Source organism: Populus nigra, chromosome 4, assembly GCF_951802175.1.
Source record: "Populus nigra chromosome 4, ddPopNigr1.1, whole genome shotgun sequence".
Lineage (NCBI taxonomy): Eukaryota > Viridiplantae > Streptophyta > Magnoliopsida > Malpighiales > Salicaceae > Populus > Populus nigra.
The window spans coordinates 9,140,694-9,166,576 of NC_084855.1; the positions used below are offsets into that span (position 1 = coordinate 9,140,694).

The window sequence follows — 25,883 nt, forward strand, 5'->3', positions numbered from 1 at the left end:
TAACGCGAGTTGACATTGTTTTTTTATATAAAAAAATAGGTTTTGTGATTTTCTTTATTTTTTTTCTATCAGATTATCTCGATCTCAAGACATGGGTTGCAGGTTTGGCGAATAATTCATATTAAATCAACTCTAATTATCAAGGTTATAAGTTTGTCATGTTAACTCAAGTTGACTGGACTTGATTTTTTAAAATTTATTTTACCTCACTTCATCATTCTATATTTAATGAGTTGAGAATTGAACTATATCATTTGTTTTTTTTTAAAAAAAAATATATGTTATCTTAATAACTTTTTTAAAAGAGATTTTTTTCATATTTTGTCATTGCTTTTTTTTATCATCCAACTTAAATAAAACTAACTTATTTCAACCATTCGGATCCATAACCCGAGTCATATTTCCTTTTCTTTTTCAAGACACATTACAACATCTAAACAATATTTCTTACACATCAAAAAAATAGTAGTCTTTTTGTAAAGTAAAATGACTAAACAATCTTTAAAATTAAAATTTATTAAATTAGGGTTTAACGGCTTTTCTTAATTTTTATATTAGTTTTTTATAATAATCAAGTTGATCAAAGAACAATTTAATGTTTTTTATAAATATAAAATATAATTTAAAAATAAAAAATTATCTTTCAAGAAACAAATAGTACTCATGGTAAAAGAGAAAGAGATAATTGGTATTTTTTTTACTTCATTGTATGTGATCTTTTTAAAAGGTGCTGGGGAAAGAAGAAAAATAAAAAACAAAACCTAAAAAAAATTTCAATAACATCAAGAAACTTCCACATCTTTTAAGATAAGAACAAAGAAAAAAAAGAAAGAGAGAGAGATTGATATCTTTGATTTTGTGTACGAGATAAAAGCAAATAAAGAAAGATACCATGGAAAAGAATTGTTATTTTTTAGCTGTTTATTATTATTATTATTATTATTTAATGTTAATGTTTCCCTAAGTATTACAAAGTTTAAGTTATCTATCCTATGGGCTCTGGGTCCTGACATGAAAGAGAGGCAACCCAAGTTGTTAATTGATACTCTACTAGTAGCTCAAAAGGAAGAGAGATTTTTTCACTTTTTATTCTAAATTCCTGACAAGAACAACCAAAAGAGAAACAGACCTCCAGCAAATGCATTTTTCTTCAGAATACAGATATATGCTTTAATAGAATTCGCCCACAAGAAGAACAATCCATCGATCTTCAAAATTATTTTTGAAAACAACCTACTACAGCGGTAAAAAACAAGCAAACCTAGACCCACCCAGCTCAAGGCACAATCTTATGAGCCTTCAACTTGTCCACCCACGAAATCAGTGAATTCTTGGAATTCCTAAACCCCAGAAACCCATGCTCCTTACTCTTATTCATACACGAAATAATGGACTCTGCACCCAACACAAAATCTGCAAACCACCACACTCCTACCTCCTCCAACTTGTTAGGCAACAGCTGATTATCCTTCACAATTTTCTCCCACACTGCTCCTTTATCCTTCATCAACTCCGTCAAGCTCACTTTCTTCCCACTCTCAGGCAACCCATATTTTTTTATCCCGAACTGTTCAGCCAAAACCTTCCACAAATGCTTCCACTTAAAAACATCTCCATTGTGGATATTAAACGCTTCATTTCGTGCATTAGGATCCACAGCTGCCCAAATTTCCTGCTCAGCAATCAGATCTGCATCAGATGCGATGGAATAAGCATCCCAAACAGACTCGGTCCCAGGGAACAGTAAAGGCATCCCTTCATGTTTACATATAGCAGCGTAAACACAAAGGGTGCCCATTATGTTCATCAAACTATATGGAGAAAACCCCAAAATTGTATGCGGCCTGTGCACAGACCAAGTCACTCCCTCTTTCTTTGCCACTTCCCCGGCCAGAATGTCTTCCAAATCGTAGTAAAAATTGGGTGCGCTTAATCTGGGCAGATCCTCCGTGTAAGGAGTGTCATGTGGTTCGATCTTGCCTACCAACTCGAATGGGCCAACATAGTGTTTAAGACCAGTTTGGAGGCAAACATGTTTGAGATTGAGGGCGTTGGGGATAACAGCCTGGAGGACATTGCGGAACATGAGGTTATTAGCTTCGATGTTCTCGGCCTCCGTGAATCGGAGGGCCCATGTGACATAGAAAATGTGAGTAACATCAGTTAGCTGGGAGAGTTTTGCTTGAGTTTCCGCCGTGTTAGATATGTCACATTGGATGTATTCAACAGGGTGGTCTAAGTTCCAATTTGGTCGTGGACGACGGGCCACTCCGTAGACTTTCCATGGTCCACCAGGTGTGTTGGAGAGTGGAAGGATTTCAGCTAAGCTGTTGCCAACAATGCCAGTTACGCCTATTACTAGAGCCACGCTATGGTGTCCTCGGAACGCGTTGCCATTTTCAGACTGCTGCTGCAAAACATATGCCCAAAAAATGAAACGTTAAGTAACAACATAATTCAAAAGTTGAAATAAAGTGAAGATTTGCAAATGGGATGGTTTGTTTATACCTTGACACCTCCAATTGCACCTGCCCACCACCGGCTCATTTTCTAGACTGGATTATTGAAGAAGTAGGAGAAATGGTAATGGATTATAAAGGGGAAAAAGGGAGGGATATAAAGGATACAAGAAGAGTCTAACTAACGGTCAATCTTTACTGTCTCTCAAGCCGGCCTGTTTTTTTTTTTTTTTAGTTAAGATGAGTATCTGAACCAGTTTGAGTACACCTCAACTAATTTTACGGGTTTTAAAATTAACGATCATGTAAGTTTTTAATGGCCTTAAAATTTATGGGACTCAAACTAGTAATATTTAGAAAATAAACTCAAAACTTAATCAATTAAATTATATATTATTTTATGTTGGCGGGTCATCAAGTTGATTTTCGAGTTTGTAGTGATGCTCTGTGTTGCTATTTTTTGAAGGTTGTCATATAGATGTGGCATGGACGACGGTTTGGAATGATTTTAAAATAATTTTTTCAGGCCCGCCCCGCGATTATCATCTATCTTGATTTTGTGTACATTGTCAAAAGTTATATAGAAAAATTAATTGTTGATATGATTTTTTAAATGGTATAAATATAATTATTTTTTATTTATACTTCAATAGAAAAAAAAAATATTTTAACAATTCATTTATATTTAATTTTAATATTTTTATAAAAATTTAATTGATGAAATAATTTTTTTAATATTTTAATATTTTAATAAATATATAAAATTGATTTTTTTTGTCACACATCATTTGAATTTTTCATTAGAGCTGCAAAATAAAGTAAAATAAAAACTAAAAATATAGGTATTTATTTTATGCGGGGGTTTAAGATTGAGTTTTAATCTATTTTTTGTTAAAATTTGATTTGTTTTTGCTTCAGAGTAATTTTTCTTAATGTTTTTTAATATTTTTATATGCTTATATTAAAAATAATAAAAAAATTATTATTTTAATATATTTTTAACAAAAAATACTTTAAAAATTAATTATTACCAAAGTTAAAATACCAATAACTAATAGGATAACTTGAAAAATTTAAATATCAGACATGAATCTCGAGAAAAAAAGAGAGTAAAAAAAACATAATCGACAATAATTCATTCAACTGCAACCTCATTAAAAAGAAAATGTTGCAACAATTCCAACAACATTAAGAATATAATGTTTTTAACCATCACAAGGCACTCCACGTGTAGCTAGAAGGTCATGAAAGGCTCCTATATATTTGCACAAGCATTGCATATACCAACTATTTTTTCAAGTTTAATAACATTTTATTTTGCTAAAAAAAACCTAAATACTATTTTTTTTCTCCATAATAACAAAAAAAACCAAATTAAAAGAACTAAAACAATCAAGCTTTAAAACTTTATATCTCAAAAGCGATCGAGTCATTTCACTGTAAATAAAAAAGTAAAAAGGATTAAAAGCTCCAGAATGCCAGCCTTAAAATTAATTAATGATATTTCCTTAGCCCTTAATTTTTTATTTATTTGTTTTTGGCACAGGTGTGGTATATGGTAGAAGAACGCGACAAACGTGAAGTTGGTCGAATGTTTTTATTATTTTATTTTTATCTAAAGTTACAATACAAATCCGCGGACATGGGCTTTTGCTGGAAGAGGCAAAAGCTGAATTGTTCTGTCAAAGCTCTCAACAAACATTTATTTGTCTTTTATGAGCTGGGCAACCTTCAAAGCAACCCAGACACTTGGTTAGCTTCATCGCAACAAACTCTCTTTCCAGACCCTCGTAGTATGATGCTTTTAATTAGAAATGTAATATCATGATGTTATTTTATATTTCATTATTTATTTTAACAATTAAATATCAAAATTATCTAAAAATAATTTTATTTTATTTTTTTTAAAAAATAAATTTAAAAAATAATTTGAATCATAAAAACCCTCCTAAGGTTTGGGTCCATGAAGTGATTGATGCAGAGCTTACCTAACTTCAATTTATCTGCAGTTGCACGTTGGATGGATTTCTATGCCTTGTATGTTTTTGTGTTGTAAAGTATTTTTTAAAAGGAATATTTTTTTAAAATTAATATTATTTTGATGTTTTTTAAATTATTTTGATGCTCTGATGTTAAAAATAATTTTTAAAAAATAAAAAATATATATTATTTTAATATATTTCTGAATGAAAAGCACTTTGAAAAACAACCACAACCACATGAAGTGATTGATGCAGACTTTACCTAACTCCATGTCTATGTCTTGTATGTTTTTGTGTTGAAAAGTATTTTTGAAAAAGAATATTTTTTTAAATTAATATTTTTTTTGATATTTTTTAAATTATTTTGAAGCACTAATATTAAAAATATTTTTTAAAAAAATAAAAAAAATATTATTTTAATATATTTCTAAATAAAAAAAAATTTGAAAAGTAACTACAACCACAATCACATTTTCAAACACTAGTCCTGTTTGAAAATGCGGTCTAGATGTTTGTGAAAATTTATATATTTTTTTTAAATTATATTTTTATGTTTTTATATTGTTTTGATAGAATTTTAAAAAATAAAATAATAAAATAATATATTTATAAACAAAAAAATATTTAAAAAAACAATAAAAAAATCCTCTACTGACATCCTATATAGATATACTAATCTGGTGTCGTTGAGTGCTAACACTAAAAAAGGCCATTACACAAATGGACTACTCCATTAAAGGTTAAGACCCTATAGGTCCAATATCTTCAGTCCATTTTCAAGAAGTCCACCCTGCAGATTTCACACCTCTAGGAGTCGAGGCCTCTAGTTCTTAAGCCCCGCAATATTTACATTCGTAGTAATTAAACTCAGCCTCACCCAAAACCTTTTTTTTTAACTTATTTTTCTTTTTTTAAAATTATTTTGTGATTTTATATATGGAATTGATAATTTTTATTTTTAAAATATATTATTTTACATTTTTACATTGCTGATATAAATTCTCGTTGTCATTTTATTAAATAACACTGAATAAATATATATTGACTTAATTTATATATATGTGTGTGTGTAAGTAAATAAACGTATAAAATGGGGATCTTTTCTATTTTGTAACCTTTAATCTTCCCTGCAGCAGTACTATTTGGTATTGTGATTCAATTTTAATTTTTTTTTTTGAACTATTTGCTTCCTCATGATAAATTTAAAATAAATACTGGTACTAGTAGTTCTCACATGTTCACCAACTTGAAAAGGTTACAACTTAATTACTCAAAATGTTCCAGAAATTGATCACTGTCATTGTGCTCGAGATTCCATTTTCCTGTTCAATAAAATAAACATCATGGCCTGCATATTTTTTTAAGGAGATCCAACGGAGAAAAACTAGTGGCCAAAAAAGTATATCGAAGATATCGAGTCCACCACAATAAAATCTGGAAGCCACAAATCACAGTATCTCTCCCTCAGCACGCAACAATCCTGATCCCCATCTACCTTCCATTGATCGAGCCACAACAGCTTTCTTACTCCTTGCCCTTTCCCTCTTTCTCTCCACCCCTTCATTTCCTATGGTGGACAGCCCTGAAAAGTTGCAAGCAAAAGTGGCTGTCAACACTAGACAGTTCAAGCAATAGCTAGCTAGGTTGCAAGCAAAAGTGGCTGTCAACACTAGACAGTTCAAGCAATAGCTAGCTAGGTTGCAAGCAAAAGTGATTGTCACTCGCATGCAACAATGGAGTACTAAATACTTCAAGCAATAGGCACATGCACCAAGTTTAAGGAAGAAATTGAGTGAAACATCTGAGTTCGAAACAGTTGTTTAAGTATGCATTGTAATGTGTATGATGAAAGCTCATATAGCTTACTGGAGATAAAACCTTTTTTCTCTATCATAATTCTCATCATCTCATCATGTTTTTGCTTGTCATAATTCTCAGAGTCACCATCCAGTTCTTGCACTCTACTTGATTGATTGCTTGATGTTTTTGACTTCAGATTGGAAAAAACCCACGTAGCTTCCATCTGTTTGCTGATCATACGTGCTGCATGGTATGGAATTTTCACACCTTTGGCTGCTTCAGTCTTGATGCAGCCATTCAGGAACATTACACAGTCCATCAAGCTTTCTTTGGCCAACCTTTTTATGTCAAAGGCCTGTGATCTTCTCCATAGGCTCTTGCTGTGAGAATTTGCAGGAGTGGACAGGCACAGAGCTCTAGTTAAGTCACTAATGGCAGCATCTGGGTTCCCAAGCAGCAAGCGACACTGAGCTCGGTCACTGTAAAGTGCCACTCTCTCTTTTCTTAACCTCAATGGACATAAATCTAGTGCTTCAGTATACTTCACCGATGCTTCTTCTATGTTTCCTAGCCAAAACATGTGGTTGCCCTGTTGTTTTATCAAACCCGCCAAAACCCTTCTCTCTTCAACCATTTCTCCAGTCATTGTTTTCTCTCGCTTTCTCCTCTCTACCTTCAAATCCCAAATTTCTTGCATAACTTTTTGAACTTCGTTGTTCTTTAATTTCAATATGCTTTGTCTGTAATAAAAAAGAAGTACTCTTGCGATTGCATCTCCTACATTTGATCGATTGCCAAGGCTCCTGAGTTCAACCAAATCTACAAGAAACAAGGCGGAAACTTCTATAACTTTAAACCTGGTATCTTGGTCCTTGAGAAGTAATAGAAGACAATCAATACCAATGTACTGCCAATCATCTGAAGATCTCGAGAGATTACAGAGACTTCTTACAACTTCTTTGGATTCAGCAATACTCTTTCTTCCGTGTTTGCTGTAACATAAAATTCTAATGAGTCCAACCCCAGCAGGTGATAAGTGATTCATCACCAATCCACCCCACATTTCACACAAATCTCTTAAAAAATCCTGCCTACAAATGAGATTCAGAGACCTTCCTTTGCAAGCAAAGCAATTTAAGAGATTGAGAGACCAGCGTTGAAGTTGGCAAGCCCACTCCTCTGCTTTCCTGTTCTCAGTGTCCAGCCCTCCAACACCTCTTGTGAGCAAGTCACTATGATACTTCAGCCTCTCCTTTGCATCCCGTACCCCAACGAATTTTGAGTACACCACTTCAAGGCAATTGGAAGCTAACTGCATAGCTGATTTCACCACATCTTCTTCATACATTGCTACTGCATCAAACGTTTTCTCAAAGCTTGCAAGGTGACCCAGAGCTCGAACGGCAACTCTTTGCTCTACCCAACTAATCTTTCCTCTTAAAAGATCCATTAATGGAGGTATCACACCCGAATGAACAGCTTTCTCTGCAAACTTAACCTTGTTCATGGTGTAAGAGCCAATAATATGAGCTGCATAATAAGGGATGTAAATGTTTTGATCCTTAAGAAGCCAACTTCTATTATCAATACCTTTCTGGATCAAACTTGCCATGCAGTGGAAAACACCGAGGGATGGGAACTCTGGATCATCTGGTTGTGTCATAGCAATATTCCATAGACCGCTAAGAACCAGAGCAAGTGCTTGGCTGTCTCTGAAAGGCATTTCCTTGAAACAATTCTGTAGTCCTGCTCTCCTGATCATTGAGTCTGGCTCTTTCATCGTGCAAAAGAAACAACTGGGATTGATGCAGTTCTGTTCAGTACCAATATCAATAATGCTTTCGTTACTGCTGGTAGTGGTTATGGTGTGAATTACCTTCTCCTTTTTCTTCAGGGAATCCATAGTTCAGTGGCAAATGAAAGAATTGGTTTAGTGTTTTTTTTAAAAAAAAATTCGTAGGGTTAGCTTAGGGTTTGTAACATATAAAATTTAACCAGAGGACATGAAAAAGCGGGGGCCAGCTGGTGTAGTGACACCTAGTCACCTAGCTGTACTGTGCACGTGAAAATCTTTAATAATAAATAATTTCAGATTTTCTTAGAAGCATTTTCCAAGATCGAATGTTTGTCTTTTGTTCTCGAGAAAGGTTAAGACTCGGTTGTTTCACCAGCAACTAAATTTATTATAACAGCTCTTACAGAGATTGTACTTCGCTGCATGTATTTACGAGCTCGAGAATGGAAGATCCAATAGTTACAAGATGCTATTCATATACATTCTTCTAGAGGGTACTATAAAGGCATTAATTTGAAATATCATAAACAAGGAGGAAACTACTGATACTACGATCACCATGCTCGATGTAAGAGGATAGGACGAGAGATTTTGTTTGTTTGGAACTCAATGGAGGGTGCAGCATCTACCTTTCTTCAATACACAGAACCCAAAACAATAGTAATTGCCATTGTTCGCCATTAAATACCAATGGAATTACTCTCTATTCTGAACAATCTACACTTTTATATTCCTCAGCAGTTTATGAATCTAGCTAAAACAATCCATAAATTATACGTTGTTTACTGCTGTATGCTCTCCAAGTGCTTCCCAGATCATAAAGCAAGTGGTCCTCATCAGTCCTTTAAGGAGGAGGGGGGGGGGGGGCAGGTATCGACGTACTATCTACAATTCTTCGCCCCACAAAACCAGAAAAAAATGAGAAATTTCAGCCAATTGCCATTCCTTAATTTTAAAATTTGACAGGACTCGTCATTCTATGAACCGATCTTCCTGAGCAGTTCATGGTCCCCGAGGAATGCATAAATTAAGCATCATTTCTCTTCCATCATGCCAAGTGCTTCTCAGTTCATAAAGCTGGTGGTCCTATCACTCCATAGCATTTTAGACCTTCCACATAGCATGCAGCTCTTCTTTGCTTTTGAATCTCACTCTTTTCACCCTCTAAATCCTCTTATTTATATATACACTCCCAATGTCCTGTGGTAAAGAATCACTTAATCAAGAAGATTAAATCTTTGCAATTTCCTTGATGTTTCAAAAGAATAAAAGTTCTGAAATTATTTGAAACAAAGTTTCCTGATTTTCTGTATAGGTTCTTCACCATGCATGTTGGGTTCCTTCATCAACTTCTTTATTGCTACTCTCACTGTCGCAATATTCTCATTAGAATCTTGTTTTAATCACAGCTACTTGCGAAAGTGTAAAACATAAAACATTAACAGTAGTGAGTGTTTATTTTCTTCTTGTTAGGAAAACTTTATGATGAAGGAGAATTTTTTTTTAATATATAGCTTTATATTAAAAGATATAATTTTTAATCGAATTATATGAAAATTTTTCTAAAAAATCTCAGAGGCAATGTTTCTGACCCGTAACTCATAAATTAACCCATGCTGTGACCTATTCTCCTTTTCAGGTCAATCACCAAGCCAGGTGTGACAACCATAATTTTTTTTTTTTTGGTCATGAATATAAATGCTGAAAATATTGGTGGTGGTGAGAGAATCGTCATTCATATAAAGAACGAACGGGGTCTTTCTTCTTTATCTGGGCTTAGTTTAGGGCATTTAGCCTATGGTTCTGGACCTCCGTTCGTTTCTTAGTTCACCGCTTTCGTTTGAGGCTTTAACTTTTGTTATTAAGCCCATTGACTTTAAAAGTCCATTTAAGTTCTGCCAACCATGCTCAATGTAAGACCATCATTCCAGGCTTCCAGCAACAGAATGTATGATTTTTTAAAACTTATCTAATCAAGTCTATTTGTACACTCCAGCGGAACCAAGTCATTAGTCGACCAAGGCAACTCAAGTTTATTTGTTGAATTCATGTTATTTTCATGCTTAATTATACAAAATCAACTTTAATTGACTTATTTTATAACTAATTTATAAAAAAATCAACAAACCTTAAACAATAATTTAACTACAATTATACCAATCATGAATTAACTATAAAACCATAAAATTAACAGCAACGTAGGATGTTTATTGTATTCTTTAGACTGGAAAGTGGTTGTGGCTCTGAGGTGGCGGTTTCTAATGAGAAAAACATGCTTCAAGGCTTGGAGAAGAAGGAGATGCGATTTCTTGGTGTTTTAGTTGTTTGTGAGATTTTGAGAGAGGGAGGGAGATGGTTGTTAGTTTTTTAAAAGAGAAAGGGAGAAAAAGGTGTGTTTTGTTATGAGAGAAGAAGGGAGGCTGAGGTTTCATTTTGTGACATGTCGCAATTTCAAACTTGAGAGGGCAATTTGTTTCGCTTTATAAGCGCGATATTCATGAAATGTCACACTTCTTAATCATAACAAGTTGAAATTGTACTATTTTGCCAATTACTTTTTAAAATTGTATTACTCCAATATTTTTAATTTACTATACTATTTTTTTTAAAAAAATAAAGATGATGAAATTGTAAAAAAAATCAATTAAAAATTTATTTTAAACAAAACAAATAACAATCAAAAGAATAAGAACCAAATTTGAGAGATTAAAAGATTAAAGTGGATGAAATTAAAAAGAAATTCTAATTTTATAAATTACTCAGTAGAATTATTTCAAATATTAAAGGATGGAATAAAAAAAAATATCAATTTAGAAAAATTAGCCAAATAAAATTCAATAAAGAATAACAAATAAAAAGAGCCGAGATAACTTGAGTCATTTAAGAAATCAGTGAAAATTCTAAATAAAACAAATAAATAAAAATGATGGAGCATAGTCTCGAATTAAATGAATGTTATATGATGAAACTGAGAAAACATGAACTCAAAGAAAAGGGAAAAAAAACAAGTGAACCTGAGCAAACCTCTTAAACTTAGGTTGATCTCTAAAATTTACAACTCGTGCAATCTTATACCTAAACTCAATTAAAAAGATTAAATTGTGTTTAAGGATGAAATAAAAAAATATATATCAAATTAAAATATTTTCCAGAGTAAAAAAAATAGCAATAAAAAAATAAGGATCATATTTGATAGGAAAAATAAATTTAAGGAGGATGAAATTGTAAAAAAATAAAATAAAAATAATCCCAAATAAAAAAAATAGCACTAAAAGAATAAAGATTAAATTTAAAAAATAAAGAAAATAGAAGGGTTGAAATTGAAAAGAAATTCTAATTTTATATATTATTCAAACAAAAGAAATAGTTTTCAAAGGACACGGACCAAATGTCAAGGGAAAAAAATGAAGGGACAAGTTTGAAATTTTAAAAGGAATGGCATATAATTCAAGTTGGAAAGAGAAGAAGAAAAAAAATAATTGCATGTGCCAAACCAGAGGTTAGTTTGTCGCATCAGTCATCCCATAACAGGAAATGTGTTGAGATCTTTTAAACACTACCATGTAAAATAGTGTTTGGTAACCAAATAACCATGTATGCATAGTCTAAAAGGTGCATGGATTATATACCTGCTAGCATGTGCGTAATACATTTCATTTGTTTTTAAAATAATATTTAATAAATACTTAAATATAAAATACCCTAGAGTCTCCTTGATATTAACCAAAAAATGGTAAAAGAACCAAAAAGTCATTGTAAGAGAGAGTTTGGTAGAATTTATCTTTAGAGGTAATAAAGTCATTTAATTATTTAAAAAAATCAAGAAGACTAAGATGCCCCTAATGTAAGTTAAGTTATTTTTTAATTACGTGGAAAATATGTAATTTTTTTGTGCATAAAAATAAAAAGACTAATTTACCCCTATATAATCTAAAAAGAACAATGCTAATACGAAGAAAAGACCATATAGACTCCGATGCTTAAATCAATGATTTTTTTTTTCAAGGATAATTTCATAACTACACTTTTACAGTATTCTTGATAAACAGTAATTTTGCTATGAGAATTAGGTTTTTTTTTTTAATTTGTTATTGTCTACTTTATTTACTTTCAGTGTTAATCCTATGGCAGCGATAGCTTTTGCTTGTCTTTCTCCAGCAATGGAAAGCTAGTCCTGGGAATATGAAAGCGATACCTTTTGGTTGCCCTCTGTCATGGATCTATTCATTTGGAACATAGACCCATCTCAAGCAGCCAGCAAAAGATGAGAGTTGAGACCATAGCAGAAAGGACCAGCAGCAGCTATCGACACAAGAACAAACAAAGAATGGACCAAGCAGGCTACATATAACAACTAGCTTTCTCTCCCATTTGTGTCAGGGAAGAGCTGACGCCAAACATGCACCCAAACATGCACTTGGGTGAGCATTTTGGCTTGGGAATGGGGAGATTCCGCTCTAAGAATTAACAATGGGCATTTTTTTCATTTATTATATTTTTCAAAGCGACAATTTGCAAATAATTCGCCATTAGGAGAAGATATATCGCTAATGAAATCTACCTCACATCAAATAAGGAACAAACTGCACTATAAAAACATCAAACTTCCTACTTCTGAAACACCATGAACTTAATATGCCCTTTTGCGAATCGAGAACTTTAAATATGCAAATAGTAAAAACAGCGGGATGATCTCAAAATATACACAGTTTAACCTTCTAATTCCCTCGAGATTGTTGTAGGCAATTCAGGGTAGCTAGTTCCTACTCAGTTGCAGAGTGACCACGACCTCCAAATTCATTTGTTCCAATGCGACAAGTCTACAACAGTACATCACAAAAAAACAAGTAACATCCTAAACAACAACAAACAACAGACACCCGCAAAGCCATTCACCATGCTGAAGTGTAAGAGGGCAGCTACGAGCTCAACTGAACAACACCACTAATAATGGAGTAAAACTTGAAAAAAAAAAAAAAACAAACCCCAATACCGAGACTTGTAGGAAAATTGTGATTAGAATAACTCCCTCAGTCTATACATGCCTATAGGTGTAGCAGTCTCCTATTCTTGGTCAGCCAAACAAGCACCTTCTGCCCATAGATATTGCTGATCATCATTTGACTGTTCCTTTCTATCAGAGCAATTAAACCTCTTTGGACTTCACCCTGCTCTTGCAAAAATGGGAAGAGGACAACAAATGATCAAAGCCCGCTTGATTTTGTGCTTAAAATACGCCTGATACAGTAAAAGAAAAAATAAAAGGTACTAAACCTATACTAGTCATGCATGAAGTAGGTAGTAGCAAAGTTTAGGCGAGCTTGGCAAAACTTCTCGAAATTTTTTTCGAAAAGCACTATGGCTCTTCATATTGATGGAATATATTTCATAAAACTATTACGTGATCTAACAACCATTAAAAGGCCTATTAACTACTAATCATTGTCAAAATGGAATTTCAACAAATGCAAGTCTAAAACCATCATCACCCCAGTACAGAGACTGATTTTGAGTTAAGTAGTCTACCAAACGAACCAAAGAACAGTACACAATCTCTGAGAAAATCAAAGATGTAACAGACTCAGTTCCTCACAGAAAAATATGTCTCTCATGTTGAGAATTGACTAGAATATATTCAGACCAATTCAAGCAGTTTGAGCCTGGGAAATCCAGATTGTCAATACACTCGCACTATAAAGTTCAATTAAACAACAGGAATGGCATATAGAAACAATTTGATACTGATATTCTCAGTTAGATATGTTGAAGAATAAAGTGATGCTTACTGTCTGCACATTACACCTGGTTTGCAGTTATCCAACAAGCAGGTGAGATATATCTTGGAGTGCAATGATCTAACCTGAGATACTGATAGTGCCTTCTGGATAACAAAGTTTCCGAAAGGATCCACAAGGAGCATGGAAGCACCTGGATTGCTTAGCAACTCCAAGATTATTTGTGTGGATTGATCCTCACTTGTTGTTAACAAGCACTTCTCCACAACATTACTTCCATACTTGTTACACGAAAGAGCCATGTAACTCCCTTCAAACTGTGTGAGGAGATTTTCTGTGACTTGTGGCATCTTTAAATCCAGAATATGTTGCACTACATAGTTTCTAGAGAAAATTATGGAAAATTACAAGAACCATATTAAGTTAATATTACGCTTGAATGTGTAGTAAAGCATTGATGAGGTTTAGTAAAACAAACCCATAATGATCTTCAGCCAGGAGTAGTGCATTTGCTATGATCTCAGCTACCAATCGATCTCTGTGTTCTCCCTCAGAGTATTCAACACATCGCTGCAGCACACAGCATCCACTCTTGTTGGTTGCAATCTCAAAGCACTTTTCTGCCACCTGTTTCAAAATATACTGCAAAAGAAAATCCACTATCAGATAATCATGAAGCGAAAATATGATTTGGTTTCAGGCAATATTTTAATTGCAGAATAACAGCAAGTCTAGCTTGTTGAAGATAACAAGTGCATCAAAAAAGAGGATTACAAGTGTTAGAGCAAAAAGTTCCAATATCCTGTAATTTTACAGCAGATTTTGGTGATGAAATACCTATATTTCCCTATTTCACATTTTATGCAAGTCTAATTGTGGAACGACGTTGAGATAGAATGCCTTGTAAAAGAAGGTGATGGACAGAAACAAGAAAGTGAGGAAATTATGATAGAACGTTAGAGAGGAAGATAAGAGAAACATGAGGCAACAGACATAAAATAACCCATGGTAAATAGGTAACACTATGGATTCAAACGAAAAGATTTTAGAAAGCTGTGGATCCAACCACGGCAAGATCAAGTAATATTTCCATTATTACAGCCTACAAACTACCATAAGTTTTTGCAAGCTTGTTGATGTTCCCAAGCTTTACACCTTAATTCAGGTGGTGGAGATGTAATGTTTATAGCTATATCCTCCCCCCAAACTGCACACCAATGATTAGGCACAGAAAAACGTTTCACATCCAGTCTAAAAAAGAGCTTGTAGAAAGGAAGAACCTTGCAAAGTCCCAAAGATTCAAATCCAAATCAAAGCATAACATGTGGAAGTCCTGATATTCTAAAGAATGAACTATGAAGAGAGCACGGAATAAACAAATAATTAAAGACAGGAGAAAATCAATACAAGCTATACGAAAATAAGGGTTTCATTTTACAAGTTTTTATGAAATTTCTGAAAATTTTGCTAAAATTTTTTCAATTGTTATAGCAGGTAAGGGTCAAAGTTGGCCCAAGAAATCCTGTGCTGATATTTTCAAACCTCAGTCAGCTATATAATTAGCTAAAGTAGCCTATCACTTTACTTCAGAAATCTCTGATATGGTGTTTACAATAGCTCACATCAGATGTTCACGACAACTAAAACAAGAGAATTTCAACTTGCAAATTGATTTGAAACTCTATTGCAAATTTTTTTTAAAAAAGGGCGCAAAATCAGAAGCAATCAGAACAGAAGCCATAAAGTTATCATAGATCCCAGCCAGATGAATAATGAGTGCGACCAGTGTATATCAAGTGCAAGCAATGGCATAAACTTATACTAAACTTCTTCAAAAGAACCCCAACAAAAGCCAAAGCTATGGAAGCCTATGACAACCCACAGAGAAGTTGCCAGCTATCATTTATTGAGAAAAGTGACTAAAGTTATAAAAGTGTGGGAGAAAAAATTGCAGCCCTTTTCTTCCCCATAAAAGATAAAAGATTTTCACAATCTTAAACGAAAGATTCCACTGGAAACGGTTAAATATTCAGGATTTTAGGCTATAGCATAAATGCATATACAAAAAGGAGAATATTGCAGTAGTAATTGCACCTCTAAGAAGTTCAGGTGGATGGGGAAAACTAGAATTTGTTTATAACCCAACTAAGTATCCATTAAGTCAAACTTAAAAGATGAAAAAATTGAATTATTCAAAGATAGAAAAGGGTATAAAAAAGAACTTAATCGATAAACAAATTCACTTGACAGAGACAAAATGTGAAAACAAGTAAAATAATCACCACGTTGAAGGGAAGTGATGGAGCAAATTATCTAGAACACAAAGAGCAGCAGGACAAGAAATAATAACCCATATTACACTCCATCAGAGATATGAAATAATAACTCAGATTACACTATAGAGATATAACACAGGATTGCAACAAACTATTTGTTTTTTGGGGGTGGGGGGTTCAATGAATTGAAGATCACCTTATTGTCTTGAGGAGAAAAATGCTTCACAGAATGCTGGATCACATGATGACCATTGGAATCCTTTATCAATGCAACAGCACCTTGGTTTAGAGCTGATACAACTAAAGAAACTTGCAGAGGGTTTGTAATACAATTCAACAACTTCTGTACAGCCCGAGTTCTATTGCCAAAAAGAATAAATAAATCAATTCAACAGTTATTATAGTAAGAAGAAACAAACTTAGCTGCTGTATGTCAGTTTCTTTAAGCAAAAACAAAAGACAGATACCACATTCTCAATTTGCACAGAAAATAGGAATGAATAAAATAACAGCCGAATGTATGTACATACCCATGCACATCAAGACAAATCCTCACGAGTTGAAAATCCGTTCGAGTTAGCATTCGCAAAACCCGAGTCCTCTGTTCCTCACTAATCACCTCTATAAGCTTTTGTACAACATAATTCCCAAATGGGTCCGCTATCAACCCCCCAACATAGTCTATCACTTCGTAAAACAACATATCAATTTGTTCTCTTGTTGCACTCTCAATAAGCCTTTGTAAGAACTTACATCCGTGTTGATCCTTAGCCAATGCCACGATCTTACCACTCAAATCCTCCCAGGACACGTAATCTTGTAACCAAGGTGGCCTCCTCCCATAATTCTGGCTTTTAGACACCAAAACATTATTCATCGACCCATAATGCGATTCTCTTTGCATTACTCCTCTCCGGTTGTTAAGGTTTGGATTTTGATACGCACCACCATAAACGAAAGTATTACTCCTCAAATCAGAATTAGAAGCAGCCATCATTGGATTGTGAACAAAATCTTGAACCCTCGTAGCCCCGAGAGCATTTATATCATTGTTTTGGGTTGGCAAAAAACCAACCTGGCCGCTAGAGGCAAGATCATCCAAAATTTTAAAATCTACAACAGACCCATTAAAGATATTGTCATGAGAACCTGAATATAAAGTTTGATTATCATGAGATACATTGAGTCTTAAGAAGACAGATTCAAGAGTTTCTAGGTAGGGGTTTTGAGTAGAAGTTTCAGGGCTCGCAAGGCTTTGATCGATTAAACGGGAAAAGGGAGTCTCAGGGGGAAACGGCGCCGTTCCAGCAAGAAATCTGCGGCGCTGCTGCTGCTGGTAAGGGTCCATAATTCAGGATGAAAAGAAAAAAGAAGTGAGAAAAAAGGCAGATAATGGTTGGGACTTGGGAGGGTTATGGGTTAAATACAAGTTTTGAGAGGTTTGGGGGTTTGAAGGAGAGAAAATTGGTGATTTGATTGGAGAAGAAGATTGTTATGGAGAGATTTTACTGGTGTTAATAGAGTTCGTATGATAAGGGAAATATAGTTGACTGGAAGAGTTATAGATGGAGAGTGAGACTGCAAGTGTGAGAGAGGCAATTTTGCATGCTTTTTTTGGTAAGTATTCATGCAAGGAAGGAAAGAAACCTTCAAGTGTTTGTGTCCTCTTTTCTTCTCTCTTCCTTTGCCTTTTTCTTTTGTTTACGCGGCGTATGTGTTTCTTCTGCTTGTTGTGGGAGTCCAAATAGGTTAACAAAGCAGCAATTTTTTCTTTCTCGTTCTTTTGCCCTCGCATGTGTCTTCTGTACCTTTATTAATATTCTTTTTTTTTCTTTTTTTTTAAGGTTGTTTCTGGCCTCCTGTTTTTCTGGGACCCATCGTTGAGGTTATGGGAGCTCAGGATTGTAAGACTTCGACGTCCAATTTGGGCAATTAGTATTCAAAATGAAAAGGAAAAGCGAATTAACACGGCAACAACAAATTTTAAAGAAATGAAATATTTTATGTATGTCACAGTTTAAAGAGGTGATATTTAATTAAATATAATGTTTGTAAATTGGGATATCCATTGTAATTTTATTGTGATCCTCAAACGTGATTAAATTATAATTAACAATTTAGTTTATCATCATTACATTAATTAAATTATCGGTTGACACTGAAAAACAGAAATAAACTATTATGTGAATAATAAGTTCTTAATATTTCAATTAAAATCCATTCTTGAGTCTACAAGTTAGAAAAAGATGTACATTTTAAATCATAAAACCTATGAGACTTATTATTTATTTTGTTAGTATGATATTTAATTTAGTTAATAATTTTAGGGAGTTAATGATTTTAAAGAGTTACAAAAATTATATTTTTAACAAGATTTTTAGACGGTGTTTTTCCTATATAGGCAAGGGTGGAGCAAGAAAAAAAAATTATGAGGGGTCAAATTATAAATTAAGGGGGCAAGAAAAAATTTCAGTTACTTTTATTAAAATTATAAATATTTACAAGGGAGGGGCATTTCTTTGCAGGGGCCCCCGCCCCTGGCCCCTGGCCCCTGCCAGCCCCCCCTCCGCCACTGTATATAAGAACTATATCTAAATTTTAACAAGATTTTGTCTCACTTAACAAATTTTTACCAAACTTAACAAAATCTCATATTTCATAATCATAAGTAGCCCACGAATGCAAATAAGAAAACATATATATATGAAAAATAAATTTCAATTACTTAAATAATATAACATTCAAGTAATTCAAATTTCAAAATATATAAATATAACTCATCTATCTATCTACGTCTACGACATCTACTAAATAATCCGGGCTCATTGATAGCATGACTGGATCCAGCTTTTTATACTTGCTTGAGTGGCCTCGTCCTCTACCATGGCATCATCAAGAGCTAATCTCTTTCTAAAGGTTTCAAGTCTAGTGCGATAAACATTTAACCATCAGGATTCGTAGATGTAACTTTCATTTTCTTCGTCAATATTACAGAGCACAAATACGGTCCCTTAACCCTCCTATAGCATAAAGCCAACCTACTATTTGTAAAACATTAATGTTAAATTAAAAGATCAATATATAAAAACCGATGTTTAACATATATTGATTATAATATATTAGATTACTTATGATATTTTGAAGCTGCTGGACATGTTCGGGAACATGTTTGGGATTCGAAGTAATGACTTGATGTATAATATTCATGTGCCTAATCAAATACTTCTTATTTGTAATCACAAGATGCACATTTATAAATATCTCATTCCTTCATGCATCCCACTATGATATATAAACTTCAATGCAACTTAACCAATTGTAATCATCATTTTTACCCCAACTAGTTATAGCGTACAAAGCTTCACTTGTATCGATATCATTTGGAATGTGTTGTCCGTTGCTGAACTGACACGTTACCTGATATGGGAAATATTGCTCGACAATATCAACAAGATCACTGATGTCTATGTATCCATCCTGATAGTGCAGATAGCTAGATAAACCGTTAATCTTTAATTACCTTTAAAATAGAAGTTTCTTAAATACTAAACAAATACAATTTGGTGATGTCAAGTTTTTTTATTTAAAAAATGACTAAAAAATACTTGGATAGCATAGTGTCTATCTAGCTTGCTCCAATAAAATGTCAACTCATGCTACCCGTTGTCATAATTCAATTTTTTACCTCTATTTTTTTATCTAAATATTCTCAAAATACAAAAAGTAAAAAATATATGATCTTGATATATTTGTGTTATTTTCAGCATTATTTCAAAAAAAAATTAAAATTTAAAAATCTGTTTTCAATGTATTTAGCAATTAACACACATATTTGAAAATCATTGATTAATTCTTGATATTAAATCGACATTGAAGTTGTATTTTTTAAAAATATCAAAATACAAAAAATAAAAAAAGTTAAAAATAAAAATATATAGAAAAGAAGACCAAAAGTGCAAGGAAAAAAAATTAAGAAATAAAGTGAATTTGATTTTTGGTCACCACGCAATCAGGAAAGAAAAGACAAAAAATTTTGCCTATAAAATGGTGACGGAATCTCAACAGAGAGGGAGAGGGAAAAAACCACAAATAATCACCAAAACACTCCCTCTCATGAAAAGAAAAAACAACAACAACAATAAAAATTATAATGGAAAAAAACAAAAAAGTTTACCTTTTCTACAATCTCGCACTCCCCAACACAAAAATTAAAAAATAACTTGGCAGCTTCCACGAGAGTTCTTTGCAACGGAAATGGATGATTGGGATCACGCAAGCAACTTTAAAGCCTAGTTGTAAGTTGCAACTAACTGCAACAATTTCCATTGCATTTCCCACATTAATCCTCACATGTTTCTAGTAATTTTGACTTATTATCAACATCGAGAATCAAAATTGTTAGTAGTGTATTTTTTTCTTTGATTCCTATATGCCTGAAAAGTTCATGTGTGCTAAACCAAACCCATTATTAGAAAGCATCAAAAAATGGTGACTGAAGTCATTAACAAAAAAACTAAGTAGTATGGCAAAAGAATTGTTCATCTATTCTGATATCACTGTATATTGTAATAGTTCTTTGAGTTCTCTTCTTTTGGTCGCCAGTTCCTTCTGCTTGGTATGGTTGGGGTGGGTTATTAGAGGGTTTGGATTCTTTGAGAGCATGAGATGTGGCTCTCGGCTCATGGGTTGGTGTTGGGTGCTCTGTGTTTATTGCTTGGTTCTATCAGTCTTTGCTGTTGGATGGGCTTTGTGTTGATCGGTTGATTAGGTCTGTTGGTGGCTCTAGCATGACTAGTGAGGACTGGTTTGGATGGAGCTAGGGTGGGGGCTGCTTTTTCCCAGGTTTGAGAGAACACCATCATTGTGCATTTAATACACAGCCTGCTTTCACCTACGTTGGCCCTCTGTTCAACACAGGGCACTTTTCAATCTGCCTTGCCAGTTTATTGATCTCTCTTGCTTAGTTTCTGCTCATGTCTTGATGTAACCAGGTTCTGTTTTTTTTTTTTTTTTTTTTTTCCATTCGGTTTCTTTTCTTGGTTTGGCATTAATGGCTTTTGTGCTTCTGTTGTCATTTCATTATGCCCTGTGTGGGCTTTTTTTTGGTATTTTTTGCTCAGCCTGTGTCCTTGATTTCTTTCATACTTTCACATCAGCTGGGGTATGTATAACAAAAAAAATTCTTAGTGGTTTTCCCTGCATTCTTTCTTGCTGCTTGGGCTCCTGTTGCTGCCCTCTCAGTTTTGTTTTCTTGGTGTGTGCTCTTTGGCTTCTTTTTTTTATCATTATCTTTTGACCATGCGTTTTCTTATGCATCCTTTTTTTTGACAGGTTTTCTGACGCCCTGCAAAGCTTCTCATCCTTTCATTTGCTGCGTCTATCTTGGTTTTGTAGGTGGGTTATCGTTCTCTATTGTTTTTTATGGGTTGCCTTTTCTTGGTGGCTTTGTATTGCTTGCTTGGCTATGTTTCTGGTCTGTGATTCTTTTTTTATTTGGTCATCAGATGCTTCATCTTCTTCTGTTTTTTCTTGCTTATGTTCTGTTCTTTGCCTGTCTTTTTTTTTTGCTTTTTTTTGGGGTGGGAACACTTGCCTTGTCCACTAATTGTTTGATTATAAGTTTGATTATCTCTTTACACCTCTTGCTTCGTGTCAGCTTTTCTGTGTTTCTTTCCTTTTTTCCCCTGCTATGTGTGAAGCACAAGTAATCCATGGAATTCGTTGGATTGGTTGTGATTGTTTTTGTGCAAGAGGTTTGATCTTTAATCTTGGTTGAGGGTTGTCATTAAATTAAGATTAGGCATGACCAGTGTGGTTACTGTGCTACCTTTGATTTCTATGTTTTTTGTCCTTCCATTGTTTGGGATGAGAGGCTTTTAACCAGCCATCTTATTTTGAATGTTGGAGAGTGCACTACTGAGTTAAATGTGTCATTGCCATGTCTATGTGAATTGTCAGTGCTTCGAATCCATTAATTTGTTTTTTGTTCATTATTTACACCGAGATTTCGGTTCAACCATTTCTGTCTCATAAGCTGGATTTGTGTGCATTTATTTAGGCTCGCTTGATGTTATCTACATATATATCTTCTTGAAATCTCGGTTGTTTGGTTGTCATGTCATTTTTTTAAAAGATGGTCATGATGCTAGCCTACGTTTAAAAATGTAATATGGCCAATGAAGATTGCCTTGCTCATAATAAGGGTTTCTTAATGTTATGGCTTGCTTTTAGACATAGATGCAACAAGCATGTGTTATGAAATATAGATTAGAGACAAGCTGTGAGACTGGAGTAATGAATTGTACATTTTTTTTTTTTGTTTTTCCTTCACACAGGGACTTTTTCAAAGCTTATACTTGGTCTAGAGTCTTTTTCAAACATCACCATTCCAGCACCTCCTTTTCTGCCAATCTCCCCTGATTCGTTTTTTTTTACGTGTGTGTTTGGGGTGTTTGACCTCTGTCTTATTCCATAAAATGGTAGAACAAAATAGTTTAGCAGAGTTGGTAAACTGCAGGGAAGAAAAGCCTGCTCTTTTTTTAGTTGGGATTAATAGAAGACTCGCTGGATATGTGTGTGCAGAATTATTGTGTCCTAGATTCTATATTTTGGGCAGCAATCAAAGCTGTCAAGTTATATTTGTGATTTTGAAAATTTAGTGAATTGGGTCATTTTATAATCTTTTTAATCTATTTAGGTTTGAGTTGAGAGATTAATGATCCTTTTTTTGTTAAGATTTTCATTGATGAAGGGATTGATCAATAGAATTGGATGATCAAGAGCCATGGACCCTTATGAATTAATTTGAGAAGCTACTTTTGAGTAAAGAAATGTGGTTCTGAAATTATAATGTACAGTGTGGATAAGAGCATCATTATGAATTTTACGGGATTCTTCTACCAGTCTCATGGCTATGTAGGCATGCTTCTGATGGATATAACTGACAAAAGTGGTCAGCTAGGGAGGAGGGGTTGAGGTATGTGTTTTATACTGAAGATTGAGGTTATAAAAGAATTATGGTGATTGAGAATTAACATGTTTTTTTATTGCTGTCAATGCATGTTAACTTTAATGGTGCTGGGAAATCAACTTTGTTTTAAGATTAAGCTTCAGAGCATGATTATTTCATTAGTTGACTCTGGTAATCTAAATGAGTTAAACGTTTGCATTGAAATGAAGTGTGGCTAAATCTTTGCCTACTTGCATGATACCCTTGCTATGAAAAGATCAAGGCAACAGTCATAAGGGGCAATATAGAGGATTGTTATTGGTTAGAATTTTCTTGGTTGCTCATTTAGGCTTTGGATAACTTTCATGAAGTTGCCATTCATTTGGACTAGATAATGCAGCCTTTACAAGGATTATCATGCTTAATTCTTTGATGTATGAGACTATGACAGATCAAAAGGTGATATTAGATGGAGATGACATCACATTAGATTTTGGCAAGTGGAGAAATTCAAGGAATGGCTAGAAATGAGAATCAGATTGTGAGAGTTAGGGACTATACCATAATCAAGAGAAACTGTCCACCTTTACATGGTAATATATTCAAGTTTTCCAAATGTTGGAATTTTTTTATGCAACCAGGTGTCTTATATGCAAGAACATGTGTACGTTCTAAGAGTTAAACTTATCTAGTCCCAGTATTCTACCAATGCTATCCTTTCTATCATATCCTGCTCAACTATCCTACCCATCCTCTATTGTCTAACAAGTGGCTGGTCTCTTTCACTCTATACAATAGAAGGGATGCATGCACTTTCCACCAAGTCATATAAGAAGGGAAACCGATAAGAGCACTAAATTGATACCAATATGTAGTTTTTTCGCAAACAATATCATGTTGTGTTTCTCCATAAAAAATTAAGTTTCCTTCAGTAATATTTTAATGATTTTTTAAAAAATACATCTCCATAATTTGGCATGCCTTTCCAAAATATAAAGCTCCACAAGGATCTGTTTCTCCTTATGTTGAAAAAGTGCAGCTATCAAGTTCATCATCAAACCATGAGCATAGATATTTCCAATGTATTATTAAAAATGACAAATATCAACTGAAACCAAGAATTAAACCAAGTGCTGAAAAGAAATGCAATGTCCGATTTCCTACCTCTAAGGTTATCACGCAAGGATAAAAAATGAAACTGGCAATTAAATTATTATGTGTTAAGTTTTTCTGTTGGAGCAGGTGGTTCACTACCTTAGCATTTACCAAAAAAAATATATATTGGCTCAACATATTGTTCTTTTCCTGTTAAGTGTCACCACTTTGTATATTATTGTATTCCTGTTTTCAAAGCACATATGATTGTTAAACAAACGTCATAGAAAGAGGGTGTGCACGCACACGCAAGGATAAAAAATTCAATTGGGAATTAAGTTATTATGTTTTTATCTTTTAAGTTTGAGCTTGAGGAAGCTTTTGTTTGTTGGTTTTTTTTTTACAAGGGGTGTATATATGTATAGATATATACATGTTTTGATTGCAATAGAAAAGAAAGAATGTGTGTATTGTGGTTGGACCATGCCTCTTTTTATTTTGTACATATTTAATGTGGTGGGAAACTAACTGTAAGGCTAACTGATTGTCCATATTTTTTATTGTCCAAGTTATTTTCGTTGTCATTTTTTATCATTGAGGAGCATCCTTTCTATTGCTCATAGAACCATATATTATAGGAGCAATGTTCCTTTTTAGCATGTTATTAGGTTCAATCATAAAGAGACATGATGGGAACAGATAGTTGTTGTGGGATTGCCATCCTGAGTGAGTTTAATGGGATGATATGACTATTGCTAACAGTCAAACTTTTAAAGAATTGTTATGAGAATTGAAGGAGAAAGGGTGTTAGATAAATAATGTTGTTCGAGAATTGCTCAGGCCAAAAACACTTAAAATAGCATTGCCTTTCATCTTGATTTATCAATGGATGCAGGCTACTGCATATTTAAGCTAAGACAAAACTTATGAGGTTTTTGTTGTTTTTGTCGATGTTTGGGGAGTTCATAACCTGCACTTTGTATTTTTGTTATGATCATTGCGTCTAACATTTTCTCATTTTTAATTTTTGAGTCAATGCTGTTTTCTATCAATAACATCAAGAAATACATCTTCCATGCATCCCTCCGTGCTCAGGTGTGTCGTGTCTGGGTGCCGAAACTAAACGATGAAACAAGCAGTTTCAATTGCTTGTTTGTTGTCAGGTCAGATAATTCTTTATCATGATTTTTGTCACGTAACATTTATAAGGAAATAATTTTCAATTGCTTGTTTGTTGTCAGGTCAGATAATTTTCAATTGCTTGTTTGTTGTCCACCTCTTTTCTTTTCTCGTAATTTTCCTTGCAATCTAACATTTGATTTGCTTTTTTTCTAAGGAAATCCTTATTTTTCCTTTTCTCACTATAGTTTATTTTCTTTATTTCTAAGGAAATCCTAACCTCATTGGCACTGCTGTCCCTATGGTATTTTAATCTAGAGATTTCTGAGCTTCTCCCATATAAGCATCAATGCACTGTCTGCTCTTCACTCTGATCCTTTACATTGTTTTTTGTCATTTATTCTTTGCCTTCTAACACGCCTTAACCTTTTATTTCTCAGCTTTGGCCAAATGCCACTTCAAATTCAGCGGCTCCCGCCTTTCGCCAACGCTATTAGATCAATTGAAGAATAAATTAATTAAAAGAGAAAGATAATCAAGGAAGTTCTTTGCATGGATCCATATTAACACAAGGTACATTAAAAAACAATGTCATTGGTTTTTTTTTATATACTATTGATCCTTTCTTTCTACTTTTGTTTCTTTTTGCATTGCATAGCATGACCGTCTCATA

General features: G+C 33.7%; 3 protein-coding genes and 1 long non-coding RNA gene across 5 annotated transcripts; 1 reads left to right on the forward strand and 3 right to left on the reverse strand.

The window, feature by feature from the left end:
• Nucleotides 1-1,054: 1,054 nt before the first annotated feature.
• LOC133691633 ((S)-8-oxocitronellyl enol synthase CYC2-like) lies at nucleotides 1,055-2,617 on the reverse strand. Of its 2 annotated transcripts, none has more exons than XM_062112223.1 (2): nucleotides 2,509-2,617; nucleotides 1,055-2,410 (listed from the first exon to the last, which is right to left on the reverse strand). In XM_062112223.1, exons 1-2 carry the CDS (start codon nucleotides 2,545-2,547, stop codon nucleotides 1,277-1,279), a joined length of 1,173 nt encoding a protein of 390 aa, XP_061968207.1. In that variant the 5' UTR covers nucleotides 2,548-2,617; the 3' UTR covers nucleotides 1,055-1,276. The 2 variants fall into 2 exon arrangements, with proteins under 2 accessions (XP_061968207.1, XP_061968208.1); XM_062112224.1 differs by having other exon boundaries at nucleotides 1,055-2,407; nucleotides 2,509-2,604.
• Nucleotides 2,618-5,889: 3,272 nt separating this feature from the next.
• Nucleotides 5,890-8,174, reverse strand: LOC133690645 (uncharacterized). Its single transcript, XM_062110883.1, has 2 exons — nucleotides 6,308-8,174; nucleotides 5,890-6,023 (listed from the first exon to the last, which is right to left on the reverse strand). Exons 1-2 carry the CDS (start codon nucleotides 8,142-8,144, stop codon nucleotides 5,890-5,892), a joined length of 1,971 nt encoding a protein of 656 aa, XP_061966867.1. The 5' UTR covers nucleotides 8,145-8,174.
• A 4,487-nt stretch (nucleotides 8,175-12,661) lies between these two features.
• LOC133692003 (pumilio homolog 12-like) lies at nucleotides 12,662-17,804 on the reverse strand. Its single transcript, XM_062112644.1, has 5 exons — nucleotides 16,578-17,804; nucleotides 16,244-16,406; nucleotides 14,250-14,413; nucleotides 13,897-14,155; nucleotides 12,662-13,204 (listed from the first exon to the last, which is right to left on the reverse strand). The coding sequence occupies exons 1-5, from the start codon at nucleotides 17,393-17,395 to the stop codon at nucleotides 13,082-13,084; spliced, it is 1,527 nt and encodes a 508-aa protein (XP_061968628.1). The 5' UTR covers nucleotides 17,396-17,804; the 3' UTR covers nucleotides 12,662-13,081.
• A 2,324-nt stretch (nucleotides 17,805-20,128) lies between these two features.
• On the forward strand, nucleotides 20,129-25,842 carry LOC133692124 (uncharacterized). The gene is made up of 3 exons (XR_009841826.1): nucleotides 20,129-20,342; nucleotides 21,379-21,441; nucleotides 25,651-25,842. It is a non-coding gene; the product is annotated as an uncharacterized LOC133692124 (long non-coding RNA).
• The last annotated feature ends 41 nt before the right edge of the window (nucleotides 25,843-25,883 follow it).

Excerpts from the sequence above, each read along its gene's own strand:
- LOC133690645 (XM_062110883.1), bottom strand. The coding sequence starts at position 8,144 with ATGGATTCCCTGAAGAAAAAGGAGAAGGTAATTCACACCATAACCACT. Across the intron at positions 6,024-6,307 it reads GAAAAAAGGTTTTATCTCCA|GGCTGTCCACCATAGGAAAT; the intron begins GTAAGCTATATG and ends GCAACTTTTCAG.
- LOC133692003 (XM_062112644.1), bottom strand. The coding sequence starts at position 17,395 with ATGGACCCTTACCAGCAGCAGCAGCGCCGCAGATTTCTTGCTGGAACG. Across the intron at positions 16,407-16,577 it reads ATTTGTCTTGATGTGCATGG|AACTCGGGCTGTACAGAAGT; the intron begins GTATGTACATAC and ends TTTTGGCAATAG. Across the intron at positions 14,414-16,243 it reads TTTCTCCTCAAGACAATAAG|TATATTTTGAAACAGGTGGC; the intron begins GTGATCTTCAAT and ends TTTCTTTTGCAG.
- LOC133691633 (XM_062112223.1), bottom strand. The coding sequence starts at position 2,547 with ATGAGCCGGTGGTGGGCAGGTGCAATTGGAGGTGTCAAG. Across the intron at positions 2,411-2,508 it reads GTGCAATTGGAGGTGTCAAG|CAGCAGTCTGAAAATGGCAA; the intron begins GTATAAACAAAC and ends TATGTTTTGCAG.